The sequence below is a fragment of the Lissotriton helveticus genome, chromosome 7, assembly GCF_964261635.1.
Source record: "Lissotriton helveticus chromosome 7, aLisHel1.1, whole genome shotgun sequence".
Lineage (NCBI taxonomy): Eukaryota > Metazoa > Chordata > Amphibia > Caudata > Salamandridae > Lissotriton > Lissotriton helveticus.
In genome coordinates, this window is record NC_136068.1 from 1,930,155,444 (window position 1) to 1,930,181,254 (window position 25,811).

Sequence of the window (25,811 nt, forward strand, 5' to 3'; positions counted from 1 at the left end):
CCAGCTGCCAAGCCAGGTCGACCAGAAACAAGCACCCTGGGATGGTTACGGGGTAACACCCCTCATCAACAGCTAGCTTGAATCCAGTGGCAAAGTGAGCAAGAGACCCACATCTGGCATACCCTAATGGTGCATCCTGCACCAGTATATCTAGAGAAATTGCCTTCCTCATGAGAAGATTACAGAGCTTCTGATCCACCGTTAAAATGTACTATAACAAAATGAAAGGCTTTCTTTGCTGTGGTAGAATATTTATTCAAAAGCCTGTTTCCACCCTCTCATATACCATTCCAGGAATACATTTTAAAAAAATGAAAGAAAATATGCTAGGTGCATTAATAGAAGGGTGAGCAGCAGTCTATGGTGTATATTGCACCCATTCGACAAAGCTTCCCACCCGCCGTCTTCGCTCCGCCGACCTCGCCCTCGCCACAGTCCCCGGCACCCGAAGAGCGACCTCTGGCGGCAGATCGTTCTCCCACCTCGCCGCCAAGACCTGGAACACCCTCCCCACCCACCTACGGCAGACCTGCTGACCTTCAGAAGACTCCTCAAGACCTGGCTTTTTGAGCAGTAGCAGCAACTCCCCCCCCCCCCCCCCTCAGCACCTTGAGACCCTCATGGGTAAATAGTGCGCTTTACAAATGCTCTGATTGATTGATTGAATGTACAGTTTAGAATTTATGATCTAATTTCAGCTCGTTCATGCCCTCTTTGGCCAGGCCACTGAGTGCACAGACACACTCATTCAAAGTCTAAATGTGTTTCCATCCAATTTTCAGGGATAGTGATATGTTTTCAGTATTGTGACACAACAAAAGCTCACTAATATTACTGTAAATAATCTCTGTGACACCCTCCTATTTCTCATATGTGAAGTCCTATTCTGATCTAAAAGAAACTTTTTATGGATATTGCATGGAATATTTATACAGTATTTCTCTGCAAAATATCTGTTATAGGCTCGCACACATCACCCACATTAAAAGTAAATTAAAGGGAGGATGATTGGGGAGAGGCTGTGGTCTGACGGCTAGACTGCCGACTTTGGTGCTGGAAACCAAGGTTCGAGCCTCGGGGTCGCGTCCACATCCTGCGATTCTGGGCAAATCATTTAATTTCCCCGTACCTGAATATGTCTTTGTGTAAAGTAAACGGTGCTCATGTAAAGCGCTCCAATACCTTCGGGTCGAGATCGTGCTATATAAATCTGCATTAAAAAAGAGAAAAGAAAACGACAACGGTATTGAAAACAAATTGTTAAAGAATCAAGTTCATCAGTTCAAGATTGTCTGCAGGGGCCCCTCTGCCTGCCAGGGTTCCCAGGTCCATGTGTGATGTGCTGCATGTGTTGAGCCTCCTGTCTTGGCTCACTGATGCAGGTGAGTCACACTCAGTCTCTGCAGCTGTGGGTGACATCTGTTTCTAAGCCTGTTCTTCTCTCCTTGAGCCTCAGTATTCCTTCCTCTGAAGAAGCATCAGCTCAGCTCTGCCATCTGCCTTCTGTTCTTCAAATAGCCTCGTTGTCCCTTCTTTGTTTCTATAACAACACGATAAAGCACCTACACTCCAGGAAGTATACCCTGCCTCGGTGCCGCTCTACGCATGCGCTGCAAGTGAGCATCTCAAAGGCGGAGCCTCTCTCGGAACCGCTCTACGCATGCGCGGATCGTAGGCGTCTCCGAAGATATAACCTGCCCCGGAGCCTCTCTACGCATGCGCTGATGGTAACGCGTCCTCAAAGACGTTGCTGCCTTGGTGCCGCTCTACGCATGCGCTCGTGGTTGTTTACCCATAATTGCGCATGCGCAGAGGACGACGCGTTGCTTCCTCACTTGGGATATTGATCCATTGTCCTCTTCGGTGTCATTCCTATCGGCCGAGACCCGACCCCCGCAGAGCCGGCGCCGCGCAGACATGTCCTGGCAGGAGGGAGCCCAGGTGAGCCTGGGACGCGGAGGGGGGAGGGGAGAAGAGCCCAGGCGAACCCAACCATGGGCCCCACCGCTGGCTTCACTCCTAGCCCCCCCCCCACTGCTGGTTTAATATCCCATCCCACCAGTTTCACACCCTGACCCCACACCTGCTGGTTTAATTTCGCACTCCTCCCATTTCATGCTTTGGACCCCCACATGCCAATTTCACGTGCCACCCCTCCTGTGTCACGTAGTTCCTATATGACCTATATAGGATCTGCACGTTTGGATAACATAAACTGTGGGCCTGGTGTCACATTGATCCCGTGCACCCCCACCGGGTATGTGTGGACCTGTGGGATGGGCGGACCGGAATAACAGGCGAGGAGGCTGGATATAATGAGCTATGCTCAGCAGTTATTTTATTGTAAGGGGTGAACAAAGTCTGAAGGGAATGCGGGCTGCTTTCGGGGTTCCGGCGGGACGTGTAGGGCGGGTCTGTGGACTGACGACCCGGTTCGATGTGGTCGTAGAGGGTCAGGTCTTCTCCTCCTGACGGGTACAGTCTTCTCCCACGTAGGGTACTGGGACTCCTCGGAGGCTTGAAAAAGGAGAGAAGTGTACGGGCGTTAGTCCGAGCAGTAAAGGACTTTGGAGCACTTCCACCCACACCGGGGAGTGAGGGAATGAGTAAGGGAAGGTCAGGTAAGTAGGACAAGGCAAGCAAGAGAGGGGAGGGGAAGAGGGGGTGACGTGTGCTGGGGACGGTGCTCAGTCTCTTGATAGTGCAAGTGAAAAGGGGTCAATATACAGTGCTTTGTGCTCGTGCCGCTTTACCTACGATATCTACAACTATTTACAGGTGAGGGGGCACTGAGAAAGGATGGAATGTACTCACGTGCCCCGCCGCAACTCTCCTCCGAGTTGCGGCCGCTCTCCAGCCACCTCCTGAGGACACCACCAGTCTTCAGTCCAGACGTCCTCCTCCTCCTCGTCCTCGCTTCGGTCTTGCCGCGCTGCTCTGCTCACTGTCGGTGGTTCTTCGCTTCCCGCTGTCTCCTGCCACGAGTCGGCTGCTTGGAACGCTTCTCCTCCTCTTCCGTGGGTTTTTCTACCTTCCGGGTCGTAGTCCATCCCATCACTTCCGGGGTCAGAGGCGGCGGTTTCCGGGTCGTCACTTCCGGTCCTCCGGGGTCCGGTGTCGGTTCCTGTAGGGGAAACAAAAGAGAAGGAGTCCAGGGTGACCGGCACGTTATGTGACCGGGCGCGGGGGACAGGACCCCCACGCTCGGACGTTGCTGCGAGGAGGTAAGGGCTTCGTCTCCACTGTATGTTAGCCTGTCTGTATCAGCTGGCTCACAGTGCCACTAGAATCTCCTCCTACCAAGGAGAGAATAGAATTCCGGCAACCTCAGAACATGACAACTCTGATCCCTCAGAATCGTGGAAACAATATACTACCTTTTGCTCAGTCACTCGTGCTTACTTAGTTTGTCTCAGTAAGTTACACAGGTTAAACAGGCTGGGCGTTTTCAATAAACATTTATTGAACAGTTGTTTTTCTGGTGTAGAATAGATGTGCTGCAACAACCATTAGACAGTATAGGATATAAATGATTGACAGTACTATAAAGGTAAAAGAATGGTATAGTTCTACCATCTTACTAAAATCATGAATACACGCATAATAAAATATGCGTCCTCCCACTGTGCCTCCCTATCTGGATGTACCTAAGTGTACCTAGCATATGTGTTGGTGTGAAGCCAAGAATTCCTCTAGGATCTTAGTCAACCCCATTACCTTAAGTGAGACTGTGGGAGCCCGTCCTGGTCTTGAGCTGGACACTCCGCAAGGGATGTTAGACCACTGCGTGCTGGAGTGTCTGCATGCAGGAACCACAGCGTCTATGGTCAGTGTGTCAGCTGGGAAGTCTCGATCTCCTCTAATTATCTTAACAAGATGTGATGTGTATATATACTCATAGGTCTCCCCAGGGGTCCTACCTTTCTGTATGACTGTGTTGGCCTAAGGATGATGTCAGGCATGAACTTTGTGCATACATTTTATAGAGGAGATGGCAGTCCTGCTGTGCTTCCAAGAACTCTCATCCATAATGTATGATATTTCGAATTAGGTAAAGCCCGCGTTCTGAATGCAGTGTAATATCTAGGTAAAAGGTCAGTCCCTGGAAACCGTGACAAGAGTAATGTAGGGAGGAAATATAGGTGAAGGGTAACAAGTTTACCGAGGCCTATATTATAGTTCCCATATGGAATATAACGCCTGTTTCACACCTTGACCCCCACCCCTGCAGACTGCTGGTTTCACTTCCCTTCCCTCCCGTATCATGCCTCATGCCTTGCCCCCCCACCCCTCCTGGTTTCACTTCCCATCGCTCCTGTTTCACATCTCAGCCCCCACCCCTGCTGGCTGCCAGTTTTACTTCCAATGTCTCTTGTTTCACATCTCAGCCCCCACCCCTGCTGGCTGCCAGTTTCACTTCCAATGTCTCTTGTTTCACATCTCAGCCCCCACCCCTGCAGACTGCTGGTTTCACTTCCCTTCCCTCCCGTATCATGCCTCATGCCTTGCCCCCCCACCCCTCCTGGTTTCACTTCCCATCGCTCCTGTTTCACATCTCAGCCCCCACCCCTGCTGGTTTCATTCCCCATCTGTCCAGTTTCATACCTCGCCCCCCATCCTTGCTGGTGTCACTACCTATCCCTCTCGTTCCCATCTCAGCCCCCACCCTTGCAGACTGCCAGTTTCACTTTCCATCCCTCCCATCTGAACACCTCTGCCCCTTACTATTGAGAAATAAGTACCAGTAACTGACATGATTTGTGGGTGAAATGATAAATCGGAATCAAATTTGATGCCCAAATTTCTAGTGTCCGCTGCGGGTAACGAAGGTGGAGCAAGATCCCTGGGCCACCATTCCAAACGCTGAGGACAGGAGTCTGTCAGTCTTATCAGTATTGCATTTCAAATGCCTCAATTTCATTAATTCACTTACTTTGGTAAAACGGGCATTATAGTTATGTTGTGCCCTAATGGATTTTTTAATTAAGTGAGAGGATTGATTGACTGTGTATATTCAGCATATATCACTGTGACTCCAAATAACTCAAGGCTGTTTAAGGTGCCATATAACCATTGAATAACAGAGGGCTCAGAGAAGACCCCTGTGGAACTCGATAGTTCAATGTTTTATACTCCGAGCAGAGAGTGCAGTGTGACACTGCCTGTTTTTTTATTACCAAAAAATGACTGTAACCATGGTAATGCAAGCCCGTAAATTTACACATCTGCCAACCTTTGTGGAAGCAGGGCACGGTAAACAGTATTAAGTGCCATAGACAAATCTAAGAGACAGGAGGGTGGGGGGTTTTCAGGTTTTCCGGGAAAGGCACAGTGGTAACAGTCATTGAAAATTGGCATGAGGACGGTGCAGAGAAGCTTGTGTCCTTAGGTGTAGGCACGGTGTGGGCAAGGGACCGAAGGTGCTTCCAAGTGGCTAGAGGGCATGGTAGTGGTGGTTTCCAGGTAGGTGGATGTTGGCCAAGAGGTCACAGTAGTTTCTGGGTATTTTCTTTGTTGTCTTGAAGGGCTGCAAGAGTGGAGGGGTTGAGTTGGGGTGTGAAGTAGTTCTATACTGTGCTAATCTTGTTGCTGAAGTGGTGAGCTAGCCAAGAGCAGAGTTCCAGTAAGGGGGTGATGGTGGTGGAGCTAGCGGCAGGGGAGGTGAATTCACTGTGGAAAAGATTTTTTTCCAGTCGTTGGTACTGTTGTTAATCCGTTTGGTCGGGGCTGAGCGCTTGGTACATCTGAGTTGCTGGTGGTAATGCCAAAGGGTTGATATGTCGATTTGTCTGTTATGAGTATAACCTCATCGGCACTTCAGCTATTTGTAATGATGTTTGGTCATTTGTAAGTCTTCTATCCACTGACATGCTTGAAGTCTGATTTTGAGCGGGACCAGGGTGTCTCAGCAGGAAGTGATCCAGTTGTTGAAGTTGCAGATGGATCAGGAAAGGTCATCTTCTTGATGCTGCAGGCGGTGGGTATGGAGTACTCCAGACCATAGTTGCTTGACGATTGTGTTTTAGGTGCTTTGGGTGGCCTTGGTGGGTGTGGTCCCCTGTTGGAGTATTAGGTGTATGTCAAACCAGACGAGGCAGTGGTTGGTCCATAAGAGGGGCGTGGTCTTCTCCACTATGATATTAGAGAAGTTGGTGAAGACAGGGTTGAGTAAATGTCTGGTGGCCTGGGTGTGGACCTTCACTCGTTGAGTAAGTCCAAGTGTCTTCAGGTCTTCTAAGAGTTTGGTGTTAGGGTTTGTGTGGTAATCCAAGTAGAAGTGGAGGTCAACAAGGAGGGTGAAGGAGCTAGAGATGAGCATGAAAGGGGTTGTGGCGTCTGCAATGGTGTTTCTGAAGTCGGCTCTTGGTCCAAGAGGCCAGGCGTAGGACTTCTCCTGTTGCTCTAGAGGCTGAGTTTGAAAGCCAGATGTTTGAGTTGGTTGCAGGAGTTTGCCAATGTGACAGAGCAGTGGATAATTTGTTGTGATTCCTCTTCTTGGTTTGCTGGTTCTGGCCAGTCTTGTCATATTGTAGCTGGGAGGGATGGGTGTTGCGATGTCCGGTGTGAATTTAGGCCCAGATCTCTGTACTGGGGTGAATGTATGACATTATTCTGCATTCTGTCCATCAATTGTTCTTTTTACATTTGTCACCCTGAGTGGGACGGGTATGCCCAGACGTGAGTCCCAGGCTCTCCACACCACTGGAGTCAAGCTATCCTGGCTAATGAGGACTAAAAGCCCGAAACCGGTCCTAGGATGCTTGATTCCAGTCCAGGGAGGACCTGGCCCGGCAGTTCAGACTGGACTGTTCTCATTGGACGCAGAGTCAAGACTGATTTGGATATGGCTGAGTCCAAACTGGAATGGCATGGTGAGCAAAAAAATGAAAATGATTCATTCAGGCTCAGATCTCTGTACTGGGGGGAATGTATGACATTGTTCTGTATTCTGTCCGTCAATAGTTCTTTTTGCATATGAAAGTAGGTTGAGCCAGGTGTCCGTGACACGGAGTAGGTCCGGGGAGAGGTCCTCCAGGAGGTCCCAGATTTAATTGCTGTGTATGGCGAACAAGTGGTTGTTGAGGAGTGCGCAGGTCAGTGTGGGGTGAGTGTTGCACATGGTGGTATCCTGTGAGACAAGTTTGCATGTGTGGGTAATCGGAGGAGGGGTGAGAGCTGGCAGAGGCTCAGGTGAAGCAGCAGGCAACTCGGGTGAATGCACTTCAGTGCTGGCCGAGGAGGCCTGACTGCAGCGCGGGAATGGGTGTCCAGGGTTCTGAGCGTGTGGAGCTGAGACAGAGTAGCATCTAGGGCAGCGATGGGTGGGGAGGGGACCAGGGGTCCTGGCGTAGGGAATAGATGAGAACAGAGGCCTTGCCTTGGTTCCCCTTCGGTGTGCCTGCTGCATATGACCATGCTGCAGCCACCATTAAGAAGGTCCAGGAGGAGAGAAGGAGATCTTGGAGAAGGTGGGGTACGAGCAAGCAGCAGGAAAACAAAATAGGCGGGAAGCAGTAGCAGGAAGGGGCTTGTGACAACACCGCACTGGGGGCAAAATGGACCAAAAAAGGCTACAGAAGATGAAACGAGGCAAAGAAGGAGCAAGAGAGGCTGAGTCTGAAAGAGGTGAAGAGAGGAAAAAGTGGAAAAAAGGAGGCAGAGTGCCAAAGTGAAAACAGAGGCTGAAAGATGTGGAAAGAGAGGCAAAAGTGGCAAAAGGAAAGCTGAAGTGAGAGAGAGAGAGATCAAGTGGGAAGCGGTTTGAGTAGTAAGAGTGAGAAAGACAAGACAAAAAAGAGCAGAAAGAGAGGCAAACAGTGGCAACAATAGCAATAAGCGCAAAAGAAGCTTAGGTGGAAAGTGGCAAGAGAAAAGGCAAAAAGCACAAAAAAAGGCAGAGCGCAAATAGGCAGAAGGGAAACTGGATGCTAAACAAGAAACAGAGGGAGACGGGGACTTCAGATTGATGCATCAGAGCAGAAGAGGGGTCCCTAAAGGCCAAGCCCAGTCAGAGAAGGAAGGCAGCAGGTAAGGCTTTAGAGTAGAACCAGGCAGTGCTTTGTATAATATTTTTACGTTTGCTGCGCTCTGCCCCCCTGCTCTGCCTTTGATACAATATATGCCCCTGCTTTAATTCAGTGACCTCAGAATCCAAGGCACTGCCTTACACTGACTCTCCTCATATCTTTCCAAATGCTTTCACAAACTGTTACGTTATGTTATGTTATGTTATTTATTCTTTTGTATAGCGCAACGGTTACTCAGAAAGAGTGTCCCGGCGCTTTAGGTAAGGGGAACTGATTCACAATAACATAACACAGTAAAAAGAGAATACAGAACGAACAATTAAAAAAAAGGACTGCTGAGAGGCCTACTGGGTGAACAACCAGGTTTTAAGACCTCTCCTAAAGTCAAGAAGACTAGTAGCCCCCCGGAGTGGGAGCGGAAGCAAGTTCCACATCTGTGGAGCCAGCAAGCCGAAAGAACGGCCGCCCAGGCGCGCTCTCTTCACTCGTGGGACAACCGCCAAGAGCAGAGATTCTGACCTCAAAGAGCGAGCCGGATGGTAAAAGGCCAGTCTCTTTTGGAGGTACTTTGCTCCCACAGCGCGGAGAGCCTTATAGGCCAAGATCATAGCCTTAAAGGCGATCCGTTTGCGGATGGGTAGCCAGTGCAGCGTCAGCAAAAGACCCGAAACGCTGGCACGTCTATTTAGACCATAAATGGCCCTGGCCGCCGCATTCTGTGCAACTTGGAGCCGCTGCAACAAGTACTCTGGTAGGCCCAGGTAAAGAATGTTGGCATAATCTAACCTGGAGCCTATCAGAGCCTGCACAGTCAGCTTCCTGTGCTCCTCCGACAGAAAAGGCAAGAACCTCCGCAGCATCTTTAATAGACCGAAACAGGTACCGGTCACCCCAAGGATCTGGGCTTTCATCGTCAGTCCCTTGTCCATCTTGACCCCCAAGTTCTTAGCCATAGAGGAAGAGCAAGACGGAGGGAACATATCGATGGGCCACCAGGCCTGCCAGCTGGGCTCCGTGTCGCACCCGAAGAAGAGTACCTCGGACTTATCGGAATTGCACTTGAGGCTGTTCAGTTGGAACCATGTGAACACTGCCCCAAGGCAATCCCGGATACTCTCCCCGTCAAAGTCTGCCCCTCTCTTACAAGAAAAGAGGAGCTGGGTGTCGTCGGCATAAGATACGATCCGGGCACCAAACGACTCCGCCACCGCCGCCAAAGGGGTCATGAAGATGTTAAAGAGGGTCGGGCTCAATATGGAGCCCTGAGGGACCCCGACTCCCAAAGGCGGCATCACGGCGGTGTCCGGCGATGTCCAGACCGTTTGCCGGCGGCCAGCTAGAAAGGAAGAAAACCAGCTGAGCACCGTCCCCCGAAGGCCAATCTCATAGAGTCTTGCGAGAAGGCCATCATGGGGGACGGTGTCAAAAGCCGCCGACAAGTCCAACAACACCAACATGACTTTGCCCCCGGTATCCAACACCCCTTTGATGGTTTCAGAAACCTCAAGGAGCGCGGTCTCGGTGCTAAGATTTGAGCGGAAGCCGGACTGGGTGTCATGCAGGATCTCGTGGGTCTCAAGAAAGTTGGAGAGCACCGACTGAACGTGTTTCTCCAAAATTTTTACGAGGGCCGGCAGCAAAGAAATCGGCCTGTAGTTGGCTGGGACCTTCGGGTCGAGACCCGGTTTTTTAAGCAGCGGGATGACCATTGCCTGCTTCCAGGCTGGCGGAACCATTCCCTGACTCAACGAGAGATTCAGAAGAGGGTTCGCCAGTGGGTTGATTACTTCCGCCATCCTACCCAAAAGCTTAGCTGGGCAAGGGTCAAGTGGTGACCCAGATTTCAAATTGCCCATAAGCGCTAAGGAGGCAGGGGCTGGCAAAGATGGAAACACAGCCAGTACGGCACCCTGCGAGGCCAGAGGGAGCATGTCGGCCACAGATTTAGACAGCCTAGCAGGTGTTCCAGGTGGGAAAGAGTCCTGTATGAGTTTTATCTTGCTTGTGAAAAAACAAGCAAGGTCCGCCGCCCAGGATTCTGAGGGCACCTCTTCCGATGTAATGGTCCGCGGAGAAATAAATTCTCTGACTATGGTGAAAATCTCCTTGCAGGAGTTGGAGGCCGCTTCAATTCTCCCCGCAAGGTAGGCTTTTTTCCCGCGGCGAATGTCCTGGTGGTACGTCTTAACCACTGCCTTGTAGGCCAACCTGTCCGCGCTATCATAGTGTGCCCGCCAGGCCCTTTCGGCTACCTTACACTGCTGCTGCCGCTTAGCCCACAGTGCAGTGGTAAACCAAGGGGCCGAGACCCGCTTCGAAGTCAAGCGGGGGGGCAGCACCGGGGCCAGGTCATTAAACCTATCGGAAAGCCATGCTTGCAGGGACTCCAAATCTCTCTCCAGCTCACCGGAGAGAGGACAGGGATGATCCAGGGCAGCCTGAGCCAACATCTCCGGGGTCACTCTGTTGAACGCTCTGAACGCTCGTCCCCGTTGCTGTGGGGCAGGACTGAACGACCTGGCAATGCCACTGATCGCAAATTTGGCAAGCCTATGGTCAGACCACAGAACCGGGAGAATCTCTTTCACCGCAAGAGGAGATGTAGAAAAGACCTGGTCTAGAGTATGCCCCTTAACATGAGTCGGCCCCTGCAAATAAGGGATAAGGCCCAGCGGGGTCATAGCCTCGGAAAGCTTTATAGCAGCGGGGTCAGACGGATCGTCCATCCGAAAGTTAAAATCCCCTGCTACTATACAGTGTTCTGCTCTCAGGGCCAGTCCCAGCAAAACCGAGTCGAAGTCATCAAAGAACGTTCCGGGCGGGCCAGGGGGCCCCCCTTTCTTGTCCTCCCCTTTTCCAAAGGTGCCACCAGCACTCTCTTACCTCAGCTCCTTCCGATATATCACAAGTCCTTCAACTACATCTACGCAAATATCCGCAGATAATCCGTGAACTGGATTCTTTCTCAGACCTGGCCTCGCGGGTCCTCTTCCTTCCTGTGGGTTTTGCTTAACCACCTTAAGTCCTGCTGCTCAAAATCAAAGAGGAACACCTACTGAAACTGGTCCACCCCACCGCCTTACGTCCCCAGGAACAAGGACCTTCCTCGATCATCAATAGCATAATACGAAACCTATAGTGGGCCATGGACTCTGATCACTCAATTCTTCCCCAGGAAGGTCAAGTGAACAAACCTTCTTTCCTAATAAGCTTCATGCAACACATTTCCCCACAGTTTAGTTCCCTCAAATGTTACCTGCCCTAACCACACTGTAGGTCTCTCACTCATTACGTAAACATACTCTATCTCAGAGCACCACTTCTTCGCCGTTCACAGAGATCTGTCCTCTGCTGCCTGGCAGCTGCATTCTGTATGTAACAGAGAGGGGCCTGGCATCTTTCACACGTTAGCACCTGCATACCATCACCTCTGGCGTTTAGACTCTACTGGCTGCCTGTGGCCAGATGCATCTACTTCGAGGCGCACTCCATCATTCACTGGGGTATCAAAGGCATCTGCTAGATTTCCCTGCACCCCAGACGAGACACCTACACCCCACGAAGGTCCTTCAGATCAGTACTGGCCCTGCTCCTGGCAATATCCAAGTTCAGAAACTCCTGCCTTGGTTGGGCCTGGTTTGTAGTCCAAATAGCCAAGTTTTAGAACTGCTTTCCAGTAAGTATCAGAACCCTTAACGGACATTTTGATTTCTGTGGTGCTTTCATGCACTAAAATTTCCTCACAGCAAACACTAGTCCTACGGTCTAATAGTGAAAGCTCGAACTATTCAGAGCAGTGAATATGATAGTATCAACAAGCGCAATTTGTCCCAACTTATACTGTTCTGTGTCATGGACATGCCTACGACCAATTTGGCAGCAACACGACTGGGCCATCCTTGGCCTTCACCCTTGAAACACAGTGATTGGTACTTAGGTCATACTAGAACCATACAGTAACATGCTCTCCCAATCATACATGGGAATCTGGATGACCACTTGCCGAATGGTACCGGAACATTCAGATAGCCACACCAGTGGTATGAAGCTCTTTACAAATGCATTAATACAAGTGACATTTTTCATCTGCAGCAAAAAGACTTGTCTTCGCCCATCAGTAGTGTGCGCCTGGTAGAAAGACTGGACGTACAGTAGTAACATGTTTATCCCATGCTAGAATTAGTGTCTGTCTAATACTTCTGCTATTTTCTTATTTCTGCAAGATGGGACAGTGCACCACTACTCTTGGGACTTTGCTCATGTGAGCAAAATAATAGGGGCTAGCCAAGATAAACAGGGTTTCAAACCTGCAGTGAAGCCCGGGCAGTGTGAATCATGGCACTCACAAAAGATTGACCCGCACCAAGGTTTATATACACGTACTTAATTATCAGATTTGTATATTTTACAGGTGTTGTTGATGTTCAGAAGAAAACTTCCCACAAATAAGAATCTCAAAAGAAGTTGATTGAAGATTTTCCAATTTTCTTTATTCAATGTCTTAATTAAAAATAACAGAATTGCTTGTTGCCAATGCTTTTCGTCACATCAGTGACTTCTTCAGGGCTCAATAAGTAATTTTCTCAGAGAATTTATTTATAGCGACAGCCACCATATAGTTTCTATGTATTCACAGTCTTATATATTCAAAATGATATGTTCAGCGTGTCCCCCTCTGACCATTCAGTACAGTACAGGGAAAGTACCTCCTGTTCTTTTGTAGAGCTTTAATCAATTAGTATCTCGTGGCCAGCGCTCATATGCATATAGATGATTCCCAAAGCGTCCTGGACTATGTGTAGGTCGACCTACACATAGTCCAGGACGCTTTGATTAAAGCTCTACAAAAGAACAGGAGGTACTTTCCCTGTACTGTACTGAATGGTCAGAGGGGGACACGCTGAACATATCATTTTGAATATATCAAACTGTGAATACATAGAAACTATATGGTGGCTGTCGCTATAAATAAATTCTCTGAGAAAATTACTTATTGAGCCCTGAAGAAGTCACGGATGTGACGAAACGCGTTGGCAACAAGCAATTCTGTTATTTTTAATTAAGACATTGAATCAAGAAAATTGGAAAATTTTCAATCAACTTCTTTTGAGATTCTTATTTGTGGGAAGTTTTCTTCTGAACATCAACAACACCTGTAAAATATACAAATCTGATAATTAAGTACTTGTATATAAACCTTGGTGCGGGTCAATCTTTTGTGATATATGTTTCAGTGACTGTTTAGCCACTATCAGGGGGTGTATATGGGTCACATCCTCGACCGTGTCGCACAAGGTACTACTTGCTAGATAGGCATTACTAATAGTGAACATTTGTGCTGGTCATTATAGCTCTGACCCTTGAGCGTTTCTGTGTGAATCATGGCACTCATTCCAATACCATTACATAGAACTTCAGTGCATCACACTGAGGGCAGATAAAACCCTTGTTACCAAGAGTCCTAGGTTTAATGACACTTCTAGCTTTTGGAGTCATGACTCCTAATGTGCTCCTTCCTGTATCAATCAATCAATCAATCAAGTCATTTATAGAGCGCACTACTCACCCGTAGGGTCTCAAGGCGCTGGGATGGGGGGGGGGGTGCCGTTACTGCTTGAACAGCCAGGTCTTGAGCTTCTTCCTAAAGGAGAGGTGGTCTTGGGTCAGGCGCAGGTCGGTCGGGAGTGAGTTCCAGGTCTTGGCGGCCAGGTAAGAGAAGGATCTTCCTCCTGTTGTCACTCTTCGGATGCGGGGGACGGCGGCGAGGGCGTGGCTGGTTGATCTGAGGAGTCGCGTGGGAGTGTAGAAGTTGATCCGGTTGTTGAGGTAGCTCGGGCCTAGGTCGTGTAGGGCTTTGTGCGCGTGGGTGAGGAGACGGAAGGTGATTCTCTTGTTGACCGGGAGCCAGTGCAGATCTCTCAGGTGTCCGGAGATGTGGCTGCGTCGGGGGATGTCGAGGATGAGTCTGGCCGAGGCGTTCTGGATCCGCTGGAGTCTCTTCTGGAGCTTGGCGGTGGTTCCGGCGTAGAGGGCGTTGCCGTAGTCCAGTCGGCTGGTGACGAGGGCCTGGGTGACCGTCTTCCTCGTCTCGGTGGGGATCCACCGGAAGATCTTACGTAGCATGCGCAGGATGTTGAAGCAAGACGAGGAGACGGCGTTTACTTGTCTGGTCATGGAGAGGGAGGAGTCCAGGATGAAGCCCAGGTTGCGTGCGTGGTCCGTCGGTTTGGGTGCGGTGCCCAGGGCGGGGGGCCACCAGGAGTCGTCCCAGGCGGAGGGCGAGGAGCCCAGGATGAGGACCTCCGTCTTGTCCGAGTTCAGTTTCAGGCGGCTGGTCGTCATCCATTCGGCTACATCTCTCATCCCTTCGTGCAGGTTGGCTCTGGCGGTGGTGGGGTCGTTGGTCAGGGAGAGGATCAGCTGGGTGTCGTCGGCGTAGGAGATTATGTTGAGGTTGTGTTGGCGTGCGATGGCCGCGAGGGGGCTCATGTAGACGTTGAAGAGTGTTGGGCTCAGTGAGGATCCCTGGGGGACGCCGCAGATGACTTTGGTGGCCTCATACTTGTACGATGGTAGGCGGACTCTCTGTGTTCTTCCGTCGAGGAAGGAGGTGATCCATTCCAGTGCCTTGTCCTGGATTCCGATGTTGCCGAGGCGCTGTACTAGGGTGCGGTGGCAGACAGTGTCGAAAGCCGCGGAGAGGTCCAGGAGGATGAGGGCCGCTGTTTCTCCGTTGTCCATCAGAGTTCGTATGTCATCGGTGGCAGCGATGAGGGCAGTCTCGGTGCTGTGGTTTGCTCGGAAGCCAGACTGTGAGGGGTCGAGGGATCCATTCGTCTCGAGGAAGGCGGCCAGCTGTTTGTTGACGGTCTTCTCGATGACTTTGGCCGGGAACGGGAGGAGCGAGATGGGACGGTAGTTCTTGAGGTCGGTGGGGTCTGCTGTGGGTTTCTTGAGAAGGGCGCGGAGTTCGGCGTGCTTCCAGCTCTCAGGGAAGGTGGCGGTGTCGAAGGAGGTGTTGATGATGTCCCGCAGGTGGGGTGCGATGATAGCGTCGGCCTTGTTGAAGACGTGGTGAGGGCAGGGGTCAGTCGGAGATCCGGAGTGGATGGAGTTCATTGTGCGGATGGTGTCTTCGGTGCTGATCGGAGTCCAGGTGCGGAGGGTGGTGTTGGGTGGCGTTGTTGCGGTTGTGGCTTGCGTTGGTTGGTTGCTGAAGCTGTTGTGTATGTCCGCGATCTTGTTGTGGAAGTAGGACGCGAGGGAGTTGCAGAGGTCTTGTGACGGGGTGATGTCATTGTTTCCGGCGTTGGGGTTGGAGAGCTCTTTCACGATGTTGAAGAGTTCCTTGCAGTTGTGTGCGTTGTTGTCCAGCCGGTCCTTGTATGTATTTTTCTTGGTGGCGCGGATCAGTTGGTGGTGTTTCCGGGTGGCGCGCTTGAGGGTGGTCATGTTGTCCGTAGTTGGTTCCCTTCTCCAGACTTTCTCGAGGGCTCGACAGTTCTTCTTGGAGCTCTTGAGTTCGTCGGTGAACCATGGTGTTTTTCTGCTGCGGGGTCCGCTGGGTGGGGTTCTCAGAGGGGCGAGTTCGTCTGCGCAGTTGTTGATCCACTTCGTGAGGTTGTCGGCGGCCTGGCTGGGGTTCGCTGAGCTGGCGGGAGGGTGCTGGCTCAGGGAAGCGGTGAGCTGGTCGGCTGTGATCTTGTTCCAGCTTCTTCGGGCAACCTGTTGCTGGTGGTGGTGGATCGTCGTTCTTTTGAAGGTGAAGTGGACGCAGCTGTGGTCCGTCCAGTGGAGTCCTGTTGCGTGGCTGAAGGTGACGTCTTTGCTGGATGAGAAGACGGCGTCGAGTGTGTGTCCGGCGAGGTGGGTGGGGGAGGTCACCAGTTGCTTGAGTCCGAGGTTGGCGAGGTTGTCGAGCAGGTTGATGTTCCCTACATGATCGGAAGGTTAGTCCACCGCTTCCACCATTTTTCTTTTTCAGCAGTCATCAGTCTAGTTCTCCACGTCTTCCCTCGCCCCCTGATAGTCACAGCCTATTTAGGGCCTTAATGGGCGCGGACACGCAACAGATTTTCAGTTAGAGGCACTGGAAACATACGCTGATAACTGCCATGTGAATATTATTTTAGCAAATCGAAGTTTTCTTTACTCTAAATAAGTGTAAGAAATTACATTTTGTCTTTTTACAGACTTTTAGTGCCAACTATTGTTAAAACATTTAATAAAATACTGTTTTATAAATGCCTTACTTGGAAAGCAGTCCTCGGTCCGCCGCGGCGTGTGCCGTTTGAGCGTAGGGACTTTTTTGGCATTCCCCACATGATCGGAAGGCTGTAGAAAAGTGCCCCTTTGCATGGCTGCCCTACTTTTTGCCGAACTGTTGATGTACTTTAACTGAGTGTGCCCTGGGACCCTGCCGATCAGGGCCCCAGGGCCCGTGTTCCTTCCTTAAAACTGCACTGAAGCCTAAACCCAATTGACAACTCTCTGGCCACATGTAAGTCCCTTGTAAAAGGTACCACAAGTTCCTAGGGCACTGTGACCAGGAAAGACCTCTATGCTTTAAATGGAGAGATTATTTCTTTTGCGTGTATCACTTTACTAGCAAAGAGAACCTGCTGACTTGACAAAGCCATGCAGGCTTGAAGGGCAAAGCTGGATGCCTCCCGATGTCCAGCATCTGCAGTGTTATTGTTCAGTGATCAACTTTTAGACAGCAGAGACCAGCTAATCCCCTCCTGTTTTAGGAATGACCAGTTTGTGTGCGTCTCGGTATTTATTGTGGCTTCGACCTACCCATGTTAGCTTGGAGTTCATCACTTGTGCGTACATAGCCTCTCTAGCAGGAAGAGCGCTAGATAAGGTGGGTGGTAGTGATAACCAATGGATGATTTTATTTGAAATCAGCATGTGGTCATAGTATATTATATTTTACTAAATGCAGTAAGTAATGTAACTTTTTATATTTCAGGCTCAGATTATCGTTCAAGATGCCTCGGTCTATTTCTCTGACGAGGAGTGGAGGCGTCTACAGGAATGGCAGAAAGAACTCTACGGGAATGTGATGAAGGAAATCCACCAAGCCCTGATGTCACTTGGTAATGTCCTTGTTATGTTAATTGAATTTGAAATCTTGCATATATCACCCCAGGAGAGGTATGTCGCCGCTAGGGCAGATCGCAGGCATGGAAAAAAAGACCAGTAAGTTAAAACAGCACTGTTTTGAGCAGTTTTCTGAATTTGCGGAGTTTCCAGCACTCCGCTTTATGTGGAGCTCGCAGGGTTCCGAAAAACTCTCCTTCGCGGAGCAGAGTTTTTTACCTCGCTTGCGATCATCAACGTCAAGTTGGCGACCGCGAGTGAGGAAAATCAACCTCCCGGCGGGATTTTTCCTTGCTCGCGATCGTCAATGTCAAGTTGGCGACCACGAGCATGGAAAATAAACATCCTGGCGAGATTTCTCAACGCGGGGTGGTCAGCTTTCTCATTTCGAGTGGTCGTCAATGTGCCCTCTAATTTTGTTCCTCTGTGTGCACCAAAGAAGGGTGTTTGTCCACCACAGCCAAGGCTACATGCGCCAACATGCAACAAATCCCTATGCAAGCAAATGCTGTGTTTAAGCTACCAAGTGCTTAATGTGTGTTTTGATTTGATTCCAAATACCCTGTCAGTCGCCATAGGGACGGAAACCTATTTAAATTAATTTGTAGGCTGGTCTGTCACCTATAGCGGTCTCAGGACTTAAACAATGGAATATTTAAGATCCAACAGTGTGGAATCCATTGAAGAAATGACATACCTCCACTACTTGTTCAATTTCAGAAGATCTCAAATTCTGGCACACACTCCTGGAACGAATAAGGATAATCAACAATTGTCAAGATCACCAAAAAGCAAAGAAGAAGTAACTGCTCCCTAGCAAACACTCCATCAGGTGCAGGTGACAGTAAGGTAACAGGAGGTGTAGGCAACTCAATCTGCTATTTCTGGCTCACATTCACTTCAATGCATAAATGTTACTACAGACTAATTGCTTCTCAATTGGAGCAAACCTTCAACCTCCCTTATGGCACTAAATATACTACCTTTAGGTCAGTGCAAACAAACACTCTGCCACTTATACCGCACTACAACAACATTTCTTATTCAAACATCCAGAAAGATACTAAAAATGCAACAGCATGTGTTACTTGCATTGGAAGGCCCATGCAAAGGTTGAATGGTCACCTTTCTCTTGCTTTTATTTTGAATAAACTTTATTGATTTTGGGTAAAGTTCGCCAATCAGTACAATGTAGGAGTCTCAGTTTAATACATAACATCACTTTCCACTGCTCAAGCTCTGCAAGCATGAAAATATAAACAGGAATTGAAAATTCAACACAGATTAATCACTTGTTATTTGCTTTGGGGTCGGCATGCTGGAAATACTCGACCAAGAAACATGTTTTGTAGGCTCTAACTGAACACAAATAAGTGAGCAGGATCTCAGGGTGATCGCAATAATAGTAACAAATGAGCATTATTGGTTATGTGAGGCCAACAGTTGTACACATAACAATCCTAAAACCAGAACCTAAAAGATAAAAAAAAGCAACAAAAAAACAGATTAACCCCTTCCCCCCTCACTCTTGTGTGTAGTCCCAATATCATAAGGGGAGACACAACCCTCTGTCATCGAGGGAACTTTCTGTTGCTTATTGCTAAATGTGAGTGTTAAACTTATACTAATGAGGTGCAATTTATGTCCAAAGAGACAAAATAATGAGGTAATACTATCAATAAATATGCAGCAGTATCCCGCAATTGTGCCTTTTCGTGCTGCATAATTTAGACAACCCTGCCGCATAATTTGGCTCTCTCCTGCTGCATAATTGAAGTGGTCTTCACCAGGGGCTACATTAACACTTAGCTCAGTCTGTCTCATTCAGTGAAGCAGTTTATATTCCTCAGTGGCATCTAAGTGCTTCAGTATTTTGGGTTTAAGTAGGCTTCATAACTACTGTGCCATATAATTTCCAGGTAATGTACTTTCTTTGTGCAGGATGCATGATGGACTGTAGCAAGGGTAGCCACCTGGTTGGTTTTCTACCACAGGTATTGTAATGTCCCGGTGGCTACAAAAATAAGCAATCGCTTAAAGCTAGTATTTTTAGCCCTTATCTGTACAAGTTTAAACAGAAAATATAAATAGAAAACAATTTCAAAGGTGTCCCAGAGCGGAGTTAACAATGCGTTAAAAATAATTAAGGGGGGGCGTGGCCACGGAGGCGAGCGTGATGGCCGCTTCGGAGTGAAGCTCCTCCGTGCGGGCGGCCTAAGGTGACCTTACAGATGTAATCCGCGGTCTCCTGACCCCACGCTGCTGCCGCTCCGAATGCGGATGCTGCCCTGACCAGCTGGGCGGTCCTGGTGGCTGCGGGGAAGGCTCGCCGTGGTGCTGCAGGCGGAGGGGACTCCAGGCCGATCGGGCCTGGCCGCCATCTTCCCTAACTGCGACGGAGAGGCAGGTAGGAGCGGCGCGGCGCTTGGCTGCTGAGCCTCCGTCCCGCTGTGCGCCGGGTCGAGACGCACGCGCTTGCCGCCTGTCCCTCGCGGGTCCTGATGGGGGGCGCCGGTCTCAGAGGTGCGGCTGTGGCGGTTTGGCCTGGCCGCGCACTGGGGCCGGGGCCTCGATTTTTGGGCCTGCCGTGGGGCTGGGTGGGGAGCTGGGCGTTCCGCCCGGCGTCGACTGGGGCTGGGGGTGGTGGCGGCTGGATCGCCGCGGTGTGCTTCCTCTCCTCGAAGGCGGCCCCGCCGGGCACACGTGCGTGGTGGCCCGCAGCACCCACCTGCCCTTCTACTCTGCCACCAGGAGGGGTGCACTTTCCTACAGTGCTGCCCACAGCCACCATCACGGTGCGACGGGGCTTATGATTCTGGTCGCCTCGATTGGTGCGCCCGCACGGAGTGGTGTTGCCGCCCCCTTTGGCGTATGCCTTAATGTTTTCCTTCTTTGGGGTTTTGGTCTATGTTCTTACCTTACCGTTTGAGGTCATTGATAATGCTTGTTCAGTTTTGTAATTCGTATCAATGCTTGTTTGGGATCTGCCTCTCTGGGGATAGTGGGAGGCTGGGTGGCGGGTGGAGGGTGGGGATTGTCTTTTCTACTTTTTCTTTTTTAAATGTGAGTATTGCTAGAACTACTGGAAGTGGACTGTTTACGACACAATGGACTGCCTTTTCTTTTGATGCAGCGCTATGGCTGGGGTAGGTTTGCAGTCTGGCCCGTCTAGACTCACGCTTATGTCATGGAATGTCCGTGGCTTGAACAACACGCGCAAGCAAGCGCAAGCAGGTATTGAACTACGCGGCACGCTACAAGGTGGATGTGCTCTTTTTGCAGGAAACACATTTAGCGAAGACAGACACCTCCTCGATGGCTCAGGGTTGGGGCAACCATAGAATATTCTCGAACTACAGCAGTTATTCCAGAGGGGTTGCTATCTTTGTGCACAGGCTCGTTCCCTTTGTGTTTACTGGCAGTGCGACAGATGCTGAAGGTCGCTATGTGCTCGTTTCTGGTGTGCTGTTTGGGTACAAGCTTACGCTGGTTGGGGTATATGGCCCTAACGTGGACTCCCCCGCCTTTTTCTATGACCTACAGCTGCTGCTGCTTCACTTGGACATAGACCTGTTAGTGATGGGGGGTGATTTTAACCTACTAATGACCCCGGACAGGGATAGCACCTCCCCCTTCCCCAGACTGCAAGACGCAGGCCAGATCAGTCCTCGCAGAGCTTTGTACACACTTTTCCCTAGTAGACATTGAAGCTAGACTGCACCCTGACACCCCTGAGTATACTCATCATTCTGGTTTCCACAACACTAGCACTAGGATTGACTATTGGCTCCTCTCCCCTGGTGTCGCTGGATGGGTGGAGGGCCTCTCCACTCTGCCGCGAACGCTGTCCGATCATTCTCCTGTTACCTTGACTCTGCTGATTCCTCGACTGAGTGGCTATGAACGTCAGTGGCGGTTTCCGGGCAAGGCTCTGCAGGACCCAGTCTTTACAGAGGAGATCCGCGGAGCCATTGACGAGTACTTTGACATCAACACGGGCACTGTGAGCTCCTGGGCTACGCTCTGGGAGGGTTTCAAGGCCACCATTCGCGGGGCATGCATTGCTAAACATGTAGGGGCTCTGCGGGAGATACGCTCTACACTGTCCCACATTGAGGGTGAACTTTCTGCACTAGATAGGGACCTCATTGCTTCTCCATCACACGCACAGGAGGCCAGGCGACTGACTTTGCTGATGGAGTTTAGGGACGCTGCTGACAGGGAGCTGCACTTTTTGGGTAAACACTACACGGCGCGCCAGTATGGGGAGGGGGAGAGACCGGGTAGACTACTCGCACAGATGCTTCGTCCGCCCCACCAGGCGGCCTACATCTCTGAGGTAGTGGACGCGCATGGCACACGACACTACTCCACCCCTGCTGTCTGCGACACTTTCTTGCACTACTACAAAACTCTCTACACTTCCTCGTTGGCGGGCGATCAGCGCGACCCCGGCCCCTATATAAACGAGATCGCCATGGTGTACCTCGAAAAATACATGCAGGACTTTTTGGCCATGCCTATAACCCCTGACAGCATAGTTGAGGCCATTGATTCACTGCGAAGCTCGTCGGCCCCGGGTCTCGACGGCTACTCGGCAGATTTCTATAAGGAAGAGTTGGTGCCGAGGCTAGTGGAGGTCTATGCTGAGGCCCTTGAATCTGGCGTTCTCCCTCCCACACTCAGGGAAGCGGTGATTGTTCTTCTTCCCAAGCCCGACCGCGATCCCTCCTTCTGCAGCTCCTATAGACCCTTATCCTTATTGAACTTAGACTACAAGATTTTGGCTAAAGTCCTGGCGATCCGTCTGTCCCTACTGATGGGATCCATTATTTCCCCTGCCCAATCCGGTTTTGTTCCACACAGGTCCACCTCACTAAATTTACGCACACTGTTCTCGGTTCTGCACAGAATTGACCCGGCCACTCCAGCTGCAGCGGTGTTCTTAGACGCCGAAAAAGCGTTCGACACATTAGAATGGCCCTTCTTCCTATCGGTCATGCGTCGCATGGGCATGCCGGAACTGTTTGTGGCGACGGTCGAACTGCTGTACACAGCGCCGATTGCCCGGATCCGTTTAAACGGTACCATCACCGCGCCCTTCTCTCTTTCCCGAGGCACCCGTCAGGGATGCCCTCTGTCCCCCTTGCTGTTCATTCTGGCTATGGACCCTCTGGTGCGCCATTTTCAGGAGAAACACCTCCACCGAGGACTCCAGTTTCGCACTGGTCCTCTCCTTGTCTCCCTGTATGCGGATGACACGATATTATATGTCCGTAATCCTCACACGAATCTAGAGCCTTTACTGCTGGAAATCAACTGGCACAAGTCTGTGATTTTTCTGCTTACCCCAGCCACCTCAAAGTGGTCGTGTACTTATCCTCTTGAATGGAACACGGATTCTGTGAAATACCTGGGTATCCATGTCCATTTAGACACAGTGTCCATTGTTCGCTTGAACTACGGCCGTGCACTTGACTTCCTGGAAGACAACACGGAGCATTGGATTTAAATTGATCATTGTCAATGGCTGGTCGGATTGCCATTCTTAAAATGATTCTACTCCCCCGGTTTTTGTATCTATTCAACAATATCCCTATCCCTATCCCGCTCACAAAGGTCTTTTTTACCCAACTTCGCTCTGCCTTATTGCGCTTGGTGTGGGGTGGTAAGAACCCCCGAGTAGCTTGGCGTACGCTGACGCTTCCTTATGAGCGCGGCGGATTCGGAGTGCCTGATTTTTATCTTTATTATCTAGTCGCGCAATGCTTGTACGCCCATTCCTGGTTTCACCCGGACGCCAGAATTCTCCATCTGCGGCCAGAGGCCGACATGGCACTTCCAGTGGCCCTCCAGTCCCTGCTTCCCCGAGGGATCCCCCAGGATCCTCAGGATATACAAACTGTCTCCACCACGTGCTGGGCCTGGGAGAAGCTGAGACAACTGCTGCGCATTGATCTGCTGTATTCCCCTGCTCTTCCGTTACCTAACCCTCACTGGCTCCCCATCACTGGCGACCCGGTGGTGCGCCGCACCCTATCCAAGTTCCAGCTGTCCACGGTTGGGGATCTTTTCCCAGATGGCCACGCTTTCTCCATAACTGAGGATCAGAGGTTTCAAGACCGAACTTTCATGGACTCTTTTACTTTGACTAGGGTTAGGTCCATGCTGCGCGCTGAGTTCCACACATTCCCGCTTCCCCCTGAGGACGTTGCCGCGCTCACACACATAATCCAATCTCAGACGGGAGCGCATGTGGTCTCGAAGCTCTACAGACTCTGCTTGACCTCGCTTCCCTCATCGGATGCTGCGGTGAGAGCAGCGTGGGAGGGAGACCTCGGCACCCAGATCACTGATGACCAATGGGCGGCGTGTTGCACTGCCACCAGGGAAGTGTCCATAAATGGCAGGCACAAGCTTATACACTTCAAGTTCCTGAGGCGGATATACCACACTCCGGCTCTAGCTCACAAAATTGATACAAATAGGCAACACTCCTGCCCCAAATGCAATGCCCCACAGGCTGATTTTGCCCGCCTTTCCTGGACTTGCCCCCTTTTACAAAACTATTGGCTTCAGGTTCATAAGATCCTGGGGGACATTCTGGGCCTGCCATTGGTGCCTACTCCAGAAATAGCGCTCCTTGGCTACGTGGTCAACTTTCGTAGCCCACTCTGTAGGTTGGCAGCCATTTGTTTCTTACTAGCCAAGCGGGAGATAGCGCTACACTGGTGTGCTAGGCGTCCCCCCACTGTACATGCTTGGCTCCGCAGCCTGGCTTATTGTAATGTTAACAGTGTTGAATACTCTGGACAACTTCCCTCTGCATCCCGGCCACTGGACATTTGGGGACCATACCGTTCATATGTTGCGAAACTTACACAGGAGACACAGGCTCGTTCGATTACCTCCATTGTACCGGAGGGTGTGGGCTAGACTGCTTAGTATCGGGCCGCTATGCCCGCCTCCCTTGCTGCTCCCTTGTGCCCGAGACTTGGCGCGGCTTCGGCTAGGCTTTGGGGCGCCTCTCTGACCCAGACTAAGTTATGTATGTATGGATTTTATTCATGATCACTGTGCGTTTGAAGGTGAATTCCTCTTGCACCGTGGCTTGCTACGGTTCATGCGGCTGCCATTAGCCTTACGGATTGCCACCGCTTGCTTAATGTCCGCATCTTTATGTACATTTTGTGCTTTGGTCTACCCCTTGGTTCTTATGTACTCACAGGTATGATTTATTGTTTGATTCTAAGTTCTTTCAGAGATTTTTTTTTTTTATCCTTCATATGCCAAACTTAAGTTTTCCTTGCCAGCATATTGAAAATTTGTATTGTGTCATACTTATTCGCCATTGCTTTGTGTACGACTGCTGGTATACTGATGACTGTTACGGGAGGGACCTTCTCGGGTCCTGTTTCATTGATCATTGTACACACGTGGATTGCTTCTTTTGTTCAATAAAGAGATTTAAAAAAAATAATAATAATAATAATTAAGGTAAACAAGCATTAGAAATGCAATCGGGCTCGGATTTATTTGAGTTTGAGCTAATGGCATTGTAAATGCCAATGTCTTTTTGCCATGTGTTATGGAGTGTGTGCATGTGGTGTGTAGTGGAAGTATGTTAGTTGAATTGTAATTTTACCAATGGTGGCATGCTGTGCTTTATATGAATATGTTTAAAAGTAAAGTGTACCATACTGCGATTGCTTGGTGGAAAAGTGCACTGCTGGCTGGAGGTGTGTGTGCCTGGTGGAAGGGTGCACTGACGGCTGGTGGGTGTGTGCTTGGTAAAAGCGTGCACAGATGGATGATGGCTGTTGGTGTTTGTGCATGGTGAAAGCATTCATTGACGGCTGGGGGTGTGTTGTTGTGTGTGTTGTTTTCTGTGTGCTGGTGAGTGTGTGCTGGTGAGTCTGTGGGGGTGAGCCTGGGGAGTGAGTGTGGTGGTGAGTGTGTTGTGTTGAGTGGTGACAAGTGTGTCGTGTTGAGAGACTGAGGTGTGTGGTTTGTGTGTGCGTTATGTGTGTGTGGTGTATGTGTGTGTGGTGTTTTCTGCACACTCACACACTGCCCCGTAACAATCACACACTGCTCACCCGCACACTCCCAATGTCACCCTGCATAGTCACACACTGTCACATAGTCACACACTCAGCAGCACACAGCACTCAACAGCACTCTGCCCTCAACAGCACTCTGCCCTCAACAGCACTCTGCCCTCAACAGCACTCAACAGCACTCTGCCCTCAACAGTACACAGCACTCTGCCCTCAACAGCACACAGCACTCTGCCCTCAAAAGCACACAGCACTCTGCCCTCAACAGCACACATCACTCTGCCCTCAACAGCACACAGCACTCAACAACACACAGCACTGCACTCAACAGCACTCTGTCCGCAACAGCACTCTGTCCGCAACAGCACTCTGCCCTCAACAGCATTCTGCACTCTGCACTCAACAGCATTCTGCACTCAACAGCACTCTGCACTCAACAGCACTCTGCACTCAACAGCACTCTGCACTCAACAGCACTCTGCACTCAACAGCACTCTGCACTCAACAGCACTCTGCACTCAACAGCACTCTGCACTCAACAGCACTCTGCACTCAACAGCACTCTGCACTCAACAGCACTCTGCACTCAACAGCACTCTGCACTCAACAGCACTCTGCA

General features: G+C 50.4%; 1 protein-coding gene across 1 annotated transcript in view; it reads left to right on the forward strand.

Moving 5' to 3' along the window:
- The first annotated feature begins 1,797 nt into the window (after nt 1–1,797).
- The window catches only part of LOC144770920 (uncharacterized), a 71,579-nt gene continuing 47,565 nt past the window's right edge, over nt 1,798–25,811 (forward strand). The window contains exons 1-2 of the mRNA XM_078655738.1: nt 1,798–1,941; nt 17,002–17,128. Coding sequence (XP_078511864.1) covers nt 1,918–1,941; nt 17,002–17,128 — 151 coding nt within the window. The 5' untranslated portion in view covers nt 1,798–1,917. The remainder of the gene's footprint in view (nt 1,942–17,001; nt 17,129–25,811) is intronic.